This window comes from Leuciscus leuciscus (assembly GCF_965113295.1).
Source record: "Leuciscus leuciscus genome assembly, chromosome: 6".
Taxonomy (NCBI): domain Eukaryota; kingdom Metazoa; phylum Chordata; class Actinopteri; order Cypriniformes; family Leuciscidae; genus Leuciscus; species Leuciscus leuciscus.
The window spans coordinates 24,391,816-24,406,876 of NC_138730.1; the positions used below are offsets into that span (position 1 = coordinate 24,391,816).

General features: G+C 38.3%; 1 protein-coding gene across 1 annotated transcript; it reads right to left on the reverse strand.

The window, feature by feature from the left end:
* Positions 1–237: 237 nt before the first annotated feature.
* Positions 238–12,739, reverse strand: ca8 (carbonic anhydrase VIII). Its single transcript, XM_082171852.1, has 9 exons — positions 12,159–12,739; positions 11,033–11,224; positions 8,285–8,409; positions 7,619–7,714; positions 7,365–7,427; positions 7,229–7,277; positions 6,968–7,080; positions 3,201–3,371; positions 238–761 (listed from the first exon to the last, which is right to left on the reverse strand). The coding sequence occupies exons 1-8, from the start codon at positions 12,229–12,231 to the stop codon at positions 3,237–3,239; spliced, it is 846 nt and encodes a 281-aa protein (XP_082027978.1). The 5' UTR covers positions 12,232–12,739; the 3' UTR covers positions 238–761; positions 3,201–3,236.
* Positions 12,740–15,061: the final 2,322 nt, after the last annotated feature.

The following is a 15,061-nucleotide window of genomic DNA, read 5'->3' on the forward strand; positions in this document are numbered from 1 at the left end:
GATGTTGAAAAGTTGTTTAAAGCAAGATAATGACAAAACAAAAGACCAGATATTGCTATCTGCAGAGACAGAAGCACTAAATCTGCAGATGTGAGCGGTAACAGCAATCTCCACACAGACTACAGACTATCAATACAAATCTAAAACAAACATTAAACAGAGGCTAATATACCCTACAGTCCTTCATATTCTGGTCATTCAACACAGATAAGGTAAAGAAAAAAAAGCACCCATGAAGCCAATCTTTGTGTCTTTAATCAGTTCATTCAACAGCGTACATTTATTTCAATTCTAGTATTTAAAAGCCTTCAATGTACAGTCATAAATACCTTCTAATATGACTAAACTTATTCTGTTCATGTCATTATGTTGTATGATATTATCAGAAATAATCAAATATAAAACTGTATGGAATGGGTCTGCATTTATAGGATTACACACATGCTACCTATTGTTAAACTGCAGTGTTCTAGCAATATTCATCAAGCGTTAATATGGTCCTTCACTCCTCCTTATAAAAGCTTATCACACAGGGTGTCTCTTCATACTGACTGGCTTTCTCTTTTTTTTTTACATGAAATTCAGTATAATTTTGTTTCAAATGAAATCTAAAAGCATCATCTGCACACACCAGGGCCATACTCAGTCAGGACATTCAACTACAAAATGTTGCCCATGCATATCTACAGGAAGTGATGAACTTTCACTTTAGCCAGGACATTGTAGAGCCCTTGTCTCTATTTCTTCATCATTTCTAATTTCTGAAAGATAAAAAAATGGTTTAGATCAAACTACATGCATGGAAGTAGTATATTTTTAATACAGTGTAATATACAGTATATATAATGTATAATAAATACAATAACAAAGCTTTTATCTTCTGCTTTTGGTTTGGTTTGTGGTCTGAACCTCTCAGCAGACAGCATTATTTCAAGTTTCCTATGCAGAGTGTAAAGACAACTGCTATCATGTCTATCATGACTGGACACGGGCATTAGCTAAAAAATTTGTAACAAATTTGTAAATTTTTTTTTCTTTTTTTCTAATGATGATGTTGAGTAAAACCAGTACCATTTAACCTCCCACACATGCACAGAATAAATCCATGCACCGAAAGAATGCACAAATACACAAACATTGTGCAGTATGTGTAATTTCTTATGCACAAATAAATGCATTGTTGCTAGGATTCAGGAGATTTGTCTAAATATGTTCAGAATTGTACTTTTTAGCCAAGAATTTTCATTTCGATGGATCACTACTGACACTTCATTGAATACCCTCATTCATAAGCATGTAATTTAGCATAGAGACATGAAATGAAAGTAAGTGTGATGTTGTAGAGATGTCACATATGGCTCAGTTCTGGCAGCGGCAAAGGTCATATGGGCCCGTATCTGGCCCATACACATCAAGCCGGTTTTAGTGTGAGATGTGGCTTGATGTGTGTGGCCCAGATGTGGCCCATGTGACCTTTGCCTCTGCCAGAACTGAGCCATATATGCCATTGTTGGCCCAGATGAGGCCCAGCTATGTATTCTATTGCCAGCCACACTCAGTCATCACCACCATTCCATGCGGCGGCCCAGAAGATTGTGGGAGATGTGGGCCACAACTGGGCCAGATGTCATTTGCTATCTGGGATGACTGTGGTCACCAGTGACTCTTTATGACTAACATGTTGGGGCCATTTTTTCTTCTTCTTAGGGTTATAACGTTACATTCTGACTTAGACTTTTTCCGATCCAGTGTACAGCAGGGTGGAAATAGGAAGAGAATAAGGATGTGTGGACCCTCACTTCTCATTCCAACTGCACATTGCTGATTTGTGAGGCAGTCATGTGACCATTAGCTATCCATTACATCTGAACAATATCTCACTGTGACTCCATCAGCCTGTCATGCATGTGCTCTCTGTTGCTTAGCACAGAGGAAGTAGTGTGTTTATTGTGTGTGTGTGTGTGTGTATGTGTATGTGTATGTGTGTGTGTGTGTGTGTGTGTGTGTGTGTGTGTGGTAGAGAGAGGATGGAAAGTGTGGATATGTGATAATATAAATATATACGTGAGCCAAAAAAAGCATGTAGCATAAGTGAAAGCAGTTTTAACATTACTAATTTGCCTAGTAATAGAGGAGACCTTTCAAATTTAAAATGCAGTTGGTGAAGTGACTTACAATTGTTGTTGGCTGACATCAATTTTACTGCTTAGTACTGATTCAGCTAATTTACATCCTGACTTTAGTCTGATTTACTGGCAGTTCATGGCCATGGTTTGAAGACGATTGCAACATACTTGACCTAGTTGGATATTTTTTATATAAAACGTAGGAAGTGGGAAATGAGGTTTACTCTGTATTTGAAGTTTTTTTTTTTGCTTTGTTTATTGTGATGTTTACAGCTCATGGCTTCAGGTTATATTAATCAAATTTGAGGTGAATAACATTATTTCACCATCATCCCAAACAAACTAAGGAGAAAACTTGAATGACTGAGAGTGTAGGATCCTTCTAATCTTTGCTGAAATTCTCTGCTAGAAATGCTGGTTATTTATTAATAAAAGTTACATGATAAAGCACTTAAACCTTTTTTAACAGAAGTGTAGTATAGAAGCACAGAATTGCCAAAGTAATACTTTAGATTACTCTTGTTACATCTTCAGACTTTTTTAGTAGCATTGCATCATCATGGCCTAAATTATCCTGCTCAAAATCTCATTTCAAAATGAATAATATGCAGGCAGACCCAGGTGTGCCCTGGGGAGCCCTAGAAATAGACAGATCTATACACAATGCTGCAGAAAGTCCTAGATCAGAAGGAATTGGGTTACTGTATTGCTCTAACCCTTGCAGCTCTCTATTGTATAGTGATGCTAATACTGCTAAGAGAACTTGGCCTATTTCCATTAATGCACACTAAGCATGAGCGTTTGTACAGTTATTGGTCAGAATGATGGTCATATGGAGATGAATCTTCCGTTTTCTATAATTTTGGAAGTAATAACAGTTTTGCACTAAAATCCAGATGGGCTCTTCCCCCAACCCAGACAATGAGACATTTAATCAGCTAATGTGAGAAGCCAAATCTAACTCCTCCTTTACAAAGAGCAGCCAAAGTCATACGTAAGCCATGGTATTATGCTCAAATGAGGGTGCTCCGCTTGAAGAAACAAAGAACAGAATACAATCTCCTGTAAATTTACCCATGGCAGATTAAAATGTATCCTGCTGTGGGGGTTTTACTGGAAGGCTGCCCTGACCACCCTGTCGCTCAGGGGCTGGGTGGGTCTGAAGTTGTCCCCCAGCATCCCGTCATTGCCTTCTTGAAGCTCTGCTCCTTTAATGTGGGACCTAAGACGACGAAACTCCTCAATCTGTGGCAGAAAAAGAGTTTGGGTTAGTTTACATTTACTTTTCTCCATTTGGCAGATGCATTTATCCAAAGCAATTTGTGTGTGTGTGTGTGTGTGTGTGTGTGTGTTTATGTGTGTGTTTGTCTGTGTGTGTGTGTGTTTATGTGTGTGTTTGTCTGTGTGTGTGTGTGTGTGTTTGTGTGTGTGTGTGTGTGTGTGTGTGTGTGTGTGTGTGTGTGTGTGTGTGTGTGTGTGTGTGTGTGTGTGTGTGTGTGTGTGTGTGTGTGAGACCTACATTATGACGACCCACAGTGTGTATTCAGGTTTCAGGTCATGTCCTCTACATCATGAGTCCTCATAATTCAAATAGCTAAATAATATTGTATTAAAATGTAGAACGTTTTTTGTTTTGGGGTAGAGTTATCCCTAGCCTGGATGCCAGCCGAACTTAGCCCCGCCCACAACTTTTGAGGTCGGGAAGTTCGGTCTGGAGTAACTATGCTCGAACCAGAGCTGTTCGGACCAATCAAATTGTCAGGGCGGGCTTCATACGATGATGGACAGATGATCAACAGTAACGTAATCATCCACGTCACCAAAGAGCGCTTGGGTTGAATTCGTTTACAACAAAGATGACTGCCGCTGGAGATTTGAGATGTGTAGATTCCGCCATCGTGACTGTGATAGAAGATATCACAGATAGCGCATTCATTTTAAAAGAGGAACAGAGAACCGCGATCAAGGCATTTGTCGATCGGAAAGATGAATGAAGAACATACGTCACTTACTCCGTTGCTCTGATTGGTTGTAGTTCTATCCAATTGAGTGCAGAGGCATTTTCTTTCCTGGTTCGGTTGAAACACGCCCCTTAATCACAGCCCAATACGCTCTATGCACGAACGCTGCTGACGTATTTCCGATAGAATCTCAGCCAGCATCTTTACTTCCGCATAGCGCGTTCTATAGCGAGTGTACTAGCGGCAAAACTTTCATAAAATTCATTTTCTCAGAAACGGAGACAACGATTTTAGAAACCGATTCGCTAGTCGGATTTCGCATGATATGAGTGAATACTCACCCTCAAAGTTGTCGATGTAGCTCGAAATATATAATTTAAAGCCCTTCTCTTTCTTACTCTTAGGTGTGACAGCTAACTACCTCACAATATTGTTAACATCATTCACGTTAACCGCTGGAAGTTCTTGTAAACAGCGAGTGTAATTTGCCATTATCTCCACCTAATGCAAAAACGGCTTTCGACGCAGCACCGGATGTAACTGGGCGGGCTGAGACAAAACGCGGAAGCGATCGTGCATAGAGCCCATGGAGCAGTATCAGACTCGAATCTGAGTATGCCGACGTCAGGCTAATAAAAAATATTATGCCTGTGGAATGATGATAAGTGTACCATTTGCCTTAGTTTTAGCGCCTGTCATCATGATATTGTTCCTTATATTTTAGTTTAGGTTGTTAAGTGTAAGGAATATTCCACATCTGTGTCCACATGGTTTAATCTGAAATATACGCATCCCTAACATCAGCAAGAGTCAGACTGTGCTTCTTGCAATTCAATTTAAATGTATAATGCTTGGATGCTTCCATTCAAAATTACCAGCCAACTGGTGGATAACTCCATTCCTTTTACTGGCCAGTGTCACTTTTTGCTCACATTTGGTGTGAGTGTTGAATTTGGACCCCGGGTGTGAGCTCTTTTAGAAACATGAGGAGTATTTTCTTATCTTTTCTTTCTCTGATGCTATTATTGAAGTTATAACATAAACAGGGTCATATCAGTACATGTACAAGTACAAAATGGGGATACCACATTTGAACTTAATCCAAGAAGGAAACAATTTATAATTTAAAAAAGTTATGTTATCAAACACAGACAAGACCCTGACCCATTTTCATGTTGTATCTTTGCATCATACTCAATATATGACTGGCCTTTACTTGAAAGACTCTGCTCTGCCAGTCATTGAGATCAAAGATAATCTAAGTTGCAAAATCGTTCTGCACCTTATGATGTATAGTACTGCGGTAAACCCCAGTTAGTTCTAGTCACGTCAAAGTTGGTTTCTGATTTCCCCTTTTGTCTGTTCGAATGAATGAGTCCTTTAAGTTTAACAGACCATACTCTGAAGTGGGTAGGGTGACCAGACGTCCCGAAAAATTCAGGACAGTCCCGAAATCTAAACTGTTGTCCCGAATCCCGAATCTGGCCCTAATTGTCCCGAAAATTATACTAAAGCAAAACCTTGAGTAGTTATTGTCTTATAAACATTAAAAACTGTCTGCGGAGGTTGAGGCCGGCGACACACTGGCTGCGTGGCGTGTCCGTTTTTATTTCGGCTCCCCTGTTAACAGGTTAGAGCTTGCACACTGCCTGCGTGAGACACGCGTCTCAGGCGCGCCTCGAGCCGCGCGGAAAACGCGTGCATGCTAGAAACAGAACCGACGCCTATTTTTCACGCGACACGCAAGCCTGCAAAATAGCAAGCAAAATAGAATAGGAAAAGATGTTTGTATGTCATTTTGACATGAAAACATATTAATAAATGACATTTTGATGTTTGAAAGTTTAAGTTTTTACATAAATGCAGATATGAATGTAATAAAAAAAAATATATGATCGATTTTCAAATATTGCACCTGTCAATACAGAATAATGACAGACTGTTGATCTTTGAATAAAAATATGTTTGGTTCAGCTAGGTTTGAAATTCATTATCTTTTATTATAGGCTACGCAGTCTGATATCATAGAAGCCCCCCATCCCGTCACCCCAGACCCATAGACACCCCCCAGACCCATAGACCCCCCCACCACACCCCCCCCGTCCCGAATTTCAGCCAATCTCATCTGGTCACCCTAGAAGTGGGAGCTAAATTAGTTCCCCCAAAAGGATATCCTAGAACTAAAATCGTTCCTAGTTCCTGTGGTGCAAACACACCAAAATCCGGGTACTTCTGCCAATAGTTCTAGGAAGGAACTATGAAAAGGTTCCTCAGGTGTGAAAGCCCCTTATAATAGACTTCTTTCAAAAAAAACATCTTTTTTTTTTGATTACAGACACCAAACTTTATATCAGTCATAAAATTCTAGAAGGCGCAGGCTGATTGGTCCTTTACATGCAATCTGCAAGCAATCAGATCATTACTGCAAGACACAAGCTGATTGGCCTCTGCTGATTCTGCAGCCAATGGTCAATGAGATTGCTTGCTCAACATTTAAATAGTCTGGTTCATTGATTTCTGTAAGGTAGTCCTGCGGCGCGAGTTCATCTGAAACCCTCCGCCTCCTCCAACTCCACCTGCCTAGATCTGCTATGGGATTTATGTATGTATATTTATGCAGCATATCTTATAGCTCACAGCAGCGTGCCTGTGTATCTATTAGCAGAAGCAAGTCCATATTTACTCTGCAGCAGCAATAATTAACAGCAGCAGCAGTGTAGCAGATCAAGTCCACATTGCCATATTCAATAACATGCTAAAACTATTCAGAGAGTTGTCATAATTAAAAAATATAAATAGCCACCAAGTGAATGGGGTTTAGAGATTTATCATGTATATCTGAGTAATAATAATATTTAATAACAGGTGTAAAGATGTTACCTGCATCTGAGAGATGGTAAGAGGGTAACGGTAAAGAATCCAGATGACGTTCTCACTACAGGGTGGTGTGGTTAAAGAGCCCTCATACACCCAGTAATCTCTTAAGAGAGGATCTGAGGAGGTACACAAACCAACAGAGACAGTTACAAACCAATAACCTTTAACTAGGATATCATGATGTAGTCGGAAAAGATAAAAAATCACAACATGCAAAAATATATAAAAGTATCAGTATGATAGATTATGAAATAAATCATTTACCAGGCAGTAATGTGTTGGGGTTAAAACATGGAATTATTTTAGTCTTTCCCTGTACACACAAAAAGGCATTTTTAGTCACAAGAGTAAGTGTCATATTTTTCGCTTTAGTCTCTAGTAAGGCATCTCTTCTGATCACCTTGTACTGCAGGTCCTGCAGGACGTCTGTGATGGCCTTCAGCCCAAGATGTTCCTTCCCAACCTGCATAGAACAAAAAATAGAGCACCAGTGTCAACTGAACATAATATACTGCAAGATGACCAGAGACATATACATTTGACTTTGCCTCTTAAAAGGCTGTCTATGTTTACACTACTAATACCATGTTTATTTACCCAACGTGATTGGGGATTTTTGTTTTTGTCGTGACCTCCAATATATGGAGTAGATACCTGCACAAATAAGGCAATGATGAGAATGCCTTTTTTCTTGCCCATGGCCTCCTCCACGCTGTTGAATAATGTAGAGTTCCAGTGGATTAGATGAAGCTGTGAGAGATATTTATTACTAATTGAGGGATCTGCAATAAACTGAACTCTAAAATCAACATATAGCTACAAAGTATGCAACATTATGAAGGTGATTATTTTATGCCAGTTCCGTGTCCTGGTATAAGACTGGTTTGACTTGCAGTTGTGCCAACAACTTGAGGAACCGCAACATGGTAACAGGTTGACAAACATGGTGACACATTGAGAACAGGCTCTTATCTTTCTCCTTATGTACAGAAGACCAGGAGTTAGAGAGCAGGTGCCAGAGACGGGTGATTTGAATAGATGACTTGATGATAAATCCTTCATTGGAGCATGTGGTATTGTTGTTTTTGACATGAACTGAGGTTGCCATTTATAATTTGTTTTGTTGCTAAAAAAAGGCTTATTGCTTATGCAATGTGAATACTGTGACCTGTTAATAGGGGCCCCTAAGTAAATATGTGCTGCTGTCTATGTGTGCAGTGTGAAACAGACTTTTTTTTAGACATCAGGAAGTATGAGTGACTTAGAGGAACATTAAGAGCAAATGCTCAATATGGACAGAACTGGCGGAGTGACACTGACCTCCATAGGAAAAGCCTTGAAGTTGACAGTGTGTTCAGATCCCCTCTGGTTCTCTTTTCCCCAGTGGAAGCGCACCTCACTCAGTTCATACTCATGGTCACTGGGGAGAGGACCCCCAGTCACAACTGAGACAGCATTCACAGGTCACAGGAAAGGGAAGAGAACAGGATGATTTGACAAACAATAAAGGTTTCTCACAGACATCAGATTTATGTCTTTTAACCTCTCAATGACCTAGAAAAGCAAAACATCTTATAACTTTTTTGTGGACTTTGTCAAAGGGCTAGTTCACCCCAAAATGAAAGTTCTGTCATTATTTACTCACCCTCATGTAACAAATAGTGGTTGACTGATAAATCGATAAATCCAAGCTGATATGTTGGCCGATATTTGCCTCTTCTTTTTTTAAACTAGAAGATCTGTATTTGTGAAAAATACTATAATATGGTGCTAACATATAAATCTTTTTATTGTACAGATTTATTTATTGTCAAGTTAATTTTTTTCCCCCAAATGGATTCATTTGAGAATTATTTATTTCAAATTATTTTAGAGCATATTATGTAAATGTAAAATAAATATAAATTTGATTGCAAAAATTGTTATGCATGTGTTATTCACCATTTTAAATGAAAGGGATATTAAGAGGTCGACCGATTGTGGATTTTACCGATAATGATAACTAGATTGGACCGCACTGGCCGATAACCGATAAATCAACTGATAGTTTTTAAAAGGATACTGAATGAAAACCAACATAACACATAAAATAGTGCTGAACTTTATTACAAAAATTTAAAAACAGTACTAAACCATGAAAATGTACTGTACTTTTTAAGTATCAAAAATATGAATATATTAATTATACCTTAGTTACCTTAGTTATACATTAGTTCAAAGTGCATTATCTAATGTTAAGAAATACAACTTGTAAAAAAGTATTAGTAAATGTTGAAATTAACAATGAACAATACTTTTATTAACTTTAGTTAATGCTACATATGGTCTCTTCTCTTATTGTAAAGTGTTATCATTTCATATAATTACAAACAGTCATGCTTAAAGATAGCCATCTTTATATCTACACAAACACCATATAGCACTGAAATTAGACATAGTATGCTCACACTTTATTTGCTTCTATTTCAGAACACTTGAGGATTATCTGATAAAAATAACAACATATGTATTACAGTGACAATGAAAAAATAACTGAAATTGAATGTTTCTTATTTGTTTATGTGTTTCTGTCGGCTGCATGACAGTTTGTGGGCCCTATTTTAATGATCTGAAACGCAAGTATCAAACGCAAAACGCAAGTAACTTTGTGGTCGGATCTCGCGGATCCGACACAAATCTAAAATGGGTTGGTCTGAAGTAGCTAGCTACATTACTCATAGGTGTGGTTTGGGCGTAACGTGAAATAAACCAATCAGAGCGTCATCTCACATTCCCTTTAAAAGCAGGCGCGCTAGTTCCATGGCGGATTGCTATTATAACGGCGGATTTGCCAGGCGCCTGCCAGGAGCGGTTCACAGCCGAGGAGACAGACGTTCTCGTCAGGGCCGTAAAAGACAGAGAAGTGACATTGTATGGATGGGAGAAACCCACCCAAATTAGCTTTGGTTAAACAGGCGTATAATAATTTGGGTAAATGTGTAAGCTAGATTTATGCCTATTTTTTCCCATCTTCATGGACACCACAATGATTTCCTTCATGTGGAATATTTTTCCTTGTAATTATGTATGGTTTGCAAAAATGGGAACTGTTGCCTGCGTCTGTGTAGATGAGAGAAGCAAAGTGTATGCGCGTTGTGCACACACTACATTATGGCCAAGCATGCGCCCTTAAAATGGCAGAAACCCAGAATTGTTTTCTGAAACTGCAAAATAGCACCAAGGAACGTTTGCACTGGAACACGCCTCCCCTTTTCGCTGAACCGCCCCCAGGAGCGCAAGTTCATTCCATAATTTACCGATGTGCGACTGTGGAGGAAGAAGTCTGCTGTGCGTCGGGTGCAAAATAGGAATGATACATGCGTCGGTGTACAAAGTCAGTTGCGCTGGGTGCAAGATAGGGCACTCTGTCTACAATTTGCTTTTTCAAGTCACAAACTTTAAATATGCAACTTCGATGGAGAACGAATGCATTAAAGCGACCAGCTAAAAATAGACAAATGCATATAGATGGTAACAATCGTGACATTAAACATTTGGGTCGGGCTTTGGGTGTGTGTTTTTGTCACACGGTTTAAAACCGCTTGAGGCAGACCTACTAGTGTTAGCGTCCTCTCAGCCTTGACAACAAACATACTGCTGGTCTTCACTAAAGCAGCATCTAGTCAACAAATTAATTACTTTATTTATAACGATATGAAAACATGCACTGTACTGTATAGCCTACATACCGTTTCATTGTCTGTTTTAAATTCGTATATCTTTAGTGTCCTGCACTGTGCAGCGCGCAGACTCACGTCTCACCAACAAACACCACAAGGCCTGAGTGATTGTTTTTATTTCGCATCTAAAGTCCGCTCTCGTACTGTATAATTACAGCGGACAACGGACTTTTATGTCCTTTTTGGAACTTGACATTTTTGTTAACTATCAACTTTTTTGGTGTTCCAATGAAAGAATTATGACACATAAGAGTTGTGAATGACATGGAAAAAATAATGGCAGAATATTTATTTTTAGTGAACTATTCCTTTAAATTTAAATATAGGGATACCTTTCAGCATGCTATACCTGATTTGGACTTGAGCATGATCCTCACGGTGTGACCGTCGTTAATGACTTCACAGTCCCTGCAAACGACATAGTTGGGGTTAAGCCCCACCTCCAGCAGCCGCGGGTCATAGCGGGCCTCCCTAGAGTTAAGGTTTATGGGGGACTGGTACTCTCCATTTGCCTCAGGAAACAGAAGACCCCATTCAACACCTGGATTAATTCACAAAAGACAAAAAAAGTTGATTCTATCAACCATTGAATAGTGATAGCTAACATTTTGTTTGAATGCATTTATCAAAGAACAGTTATCTCGCTTTGAGCGTATGATAACACTGTCCTTGTTCATGACCCACTAGACCCACAGCCTGTTGCTCAACCTCGAATTAAACTTTGTAGCTATGAAATATTTGCTGGTGCCACACAGATAATACAAACAGTGGTCCATTTTTATGTCCCAATGTTGAAACTAAATAAGGACAGCTAGTACTCCAGTGCTTCAGAGTCATTGCTGAGGGGCCAACAGGAATAGCAGACACAGGGGGATACAGGATGTGCTCATTCCTCTGCTGTTTTTCATATCACCCTGTGTATATGTATTACTCACTCCTCTCTTCTTTTACTCTTCTCTATGCATTTGCTTTATTATCTAAAATTGCACTAGAAAAGTAAATGTGTTTCTTTGCAGACTAACACTACTAGAAATAGTACAAATTGAAGCTTAGAAAGATGATTCTTCACACAAAAAGAAACATCTTGGTCTTAATACAATTGAAATAAAAAAAATCTGATAATAAACAATTATACAATTATGCTTTAAATATTTTTATTTATGCCCTTATTTAATAAAAAAATCATTTTAAGTTAAAAACATAGTGCACTGATTCACTGTAAAAAAGAAAAGAAAAGAAAGATCTGAATTGGTTGTAAATTAGAAGTGGCCACATGCAGCATTGTTGAAAAAGATAGATCACAACTATCTAGTATTGTCTGTGTATTTAAAGACTCAGCGGTGTAGAAACTCCATAAATTCACTATATATATATATATATAGGCTAATTGAGACTTGTTTATCATGGGTGTGACAATAAAGTTTCATGTTTCACAAAGAGGAGGATAAGAAGTGATTCTCGGATTGAGTCCTTACCTTCTTCATAGCCCCATTCCAGCTCATCCTTGCCAGGGTAGTTATCGGTCTCTTCATTAACATTATCTGCCATGGCAACTGAATTTCCTCTATGGCTTTCAGAACAACTTGCGTTCTGTCCTGAGCAGATGCCAAAAACTAGTTCTTTCTGGCCCGGTTTTCAGGATAAAGTCTTCCTTGTCGTTTGCTCACTTCCCACCCAAAAAACATGAAGAAAGTGGTCTATAACAGTAAAGGTGGAAGTGATTGAACTCAGCAGCTTCAAAGACACAATGTCGTCCACGGTGAGATTGCAACCAACAGAAAACACTTGTCATTCCATTGAAAATTATGAGTTTTCTTCTCCTGTTCTCTTCCAGAAAAGCTGTCCACCCTGTATCAACTTCAGAGTACACCAAAAGTAAGTTCACAAACTCATTCTGTTAGCTACTACAGCCCACACGGTTCCCCCACAAGTCATCTGATTGGCTGCGTGCAGTGACTCTTAAGATGTAGCACCATAGAAACAACTCAGCAGTCTGTACCGGTTTACAGTCAGGCCACGGGAAGCACAGTGCACACTGGCAGGAATGCAGGAGTGATGTTGCTCTTGGACAGTTCCTCCCACAATGGAGGAAATGGGTGTGGTTAAAAAAAACACCCACCAGGAGGAGGGTGAAGAATTAAAAACTGAAGAGAGGAAAGGTCTGTTATTGTTTGCTTGGTACATTACTGATAGGGTTTTCAAGGTAAGGATGAGAGGCCCATACGGTGCTTTCCCCTGGCTTATAGTTGTTTTCTTCCTGCATGTTTTTTTCCTGGTCACCAGCAAAACAAGATGACCTTTTTAGCTAATTTTAATAAGAAGTTTACAGGTGACCTTGTTTTTTGTCAGCATAGTCAAATTGTATCACTCTCCTCAGTTCAACAATGCTTAGATATTTTATCAGCTGGACAAATGTATCTTATGCTATCATGAACAATTTGAACTAGATGGATGAAAGTCTCCTGATTGCACTTATTGACCCAGATAATTAAAAAAAAGTAACAACGGGAGAAGATGAACATTATGGTGCATTGCCTTGAATTCTATCCTAAGAAACTACTTTGACCCTAATTTTCTAAAATTAAAGGCAGCACATTACACAAAAGTGCAATCACTACCTACCTAATTAATTATAAGTAGGTCGTTTTACTCCCCAAAGCTCAGGGACAAGAACAGGGTTGTCACGTGACCTCAGCATCCTCTATATTAAATCTATATTTCATCGGATATATCAGGAAATATGCATTCACTGGCATCAAAACATAAGTACTTTATCAGTGTATCAGATTGTGTGGGTGGTTTGATGTTGAGCAATCATTTGAATACTTTGAATAATTATTCATGAACAATAGATGTCCTGTTTGAGTCCAGGTTCAGCAGATTACAGCACTGTCCTCTAGTGGGCATAACAAGACATGACAATATCCTCAGAGTATATGAATGCAAGTGGATTGGTATAGAAAGCTATATGATTAAAGCAGTGTGCTCATTTTTGACTTGCCTTCAACCTCACTTGTGGAACGAATGGGGGCAAATAAATCTACTCTAAAAAACAATGTCATAGTAATAAATAATGTCTAAGATGTATGCAGGATGACCATCAGGCCTGGATCCTGCTCGGGTTGGGATTCTCAGGCTGGACACTTGGGAGGTGTTTTATGATTGTGAATACTGTATATGATTAAAGACAAGAAATTAATAGTAATAACATTTTATCAATATATCACTGCTGCAACAGGTCCAGTTGATTTCACAAATGATTAAATGAGCAAAAATGTATTAAAATAATTTAGAATCGCAAAAATAACAATTGTTGACAGTAAGTGTTTAGTGGAATATGAGTTACACACTTCACCTTTAACATAAAACATTTCAGACAATGGGATGATTAAATGTAAAAGTAAGTCAAAGGCACGGTACAGAAGTCTATATGAAATTTGCAGGGGAAGTCCATTGAAAGTCATTTACCTGAATAGTTCATCAGTTCAAGGGTCATCAGGTCAAGGGTCAATAGTTCATCAGGTTCCTAAGGTCAAGCTCTTTCTCTCATCTGATATCTTAACCAATTTTCTTTAGGGTAAAGCTCACGTGGTATATTCCTCTCATTTGCTCATTATATACAGTATATGCATTACATATACTTAATACTTATACTCAGTGGTGGACGAAGTACACATACCATGTACTTGAGTTAAAGTAAAGATACTTAAGGTAAAATATTACTCAAGTAAAAGTAGAAGTGCTGCCTTTAAACATTCACTTGAGTAAAAGTACAAAAGTATTTGCCTTCAAATGTACTTAAGTATCCAAGTACTATGATTTTTTTATTGCTATAATGTCCTATTATAATTTTTGTCACAAGACTCTTGCTTAACTCAGTCTACGTGAAGACTCTGTCACTCTTGGCACATCAATCTATTAATAAAATGACATTAATTAGTCTATATATATATATATATATATATATATATATATTTAAATTGAATACATTTTTTGTGTGTTTAATTTTGGACGGAAGGGGACTGATCCCATAAGGTATAATACATTTACAGTAATTACTGTACATATTTTTCACAAGCGTCTATGGTCATAATTATAAACATCCTAATGTTATGATACATTCACATAAACCTGCACAATGCCATTGAATATATTACACACTACATTATGGGAGCAGCGAATTTCCCTACAAAATTAAACACCAAAACGTATTAATGCAGTGTTTCTGCTACTCCTCAGAAAAAAAAAATGCTATTATATGCAAGTAATTTTAGTGTCAAGGTAATAAGCAATGTTCATTATGCGTCAGTATTTACCGATAATTGCTGCAATAATAGCTGCTGCTCTCTGCCCCGCTTAAAATTATTGGCAACACAAA

Bases quoted from the DNA above. Each gene is read 5' to 3' on its own strand.
- ca8 (XM_082171852.1), bottom strand. From the start codon at position 12,231: ATGGCAGATAATGTTAATGAAGAGACCGATAACTACCCTGGCAAGGAT. The intron at 8,410-11,032 runs GTATAGCATGCT...ATGCTGTCTCAG, and splicing joins CATGCTCAAGTCCAAATCAG to TTGTGACTGGGGGTCCTCTC. The intron at 7,081-7,228 runs GTAAATGATTTA...GTACCTCCTCAG, and splicing joins CCCCAACACATTACTGCCTG to ATCCTCTCTTAAGAGATTAC.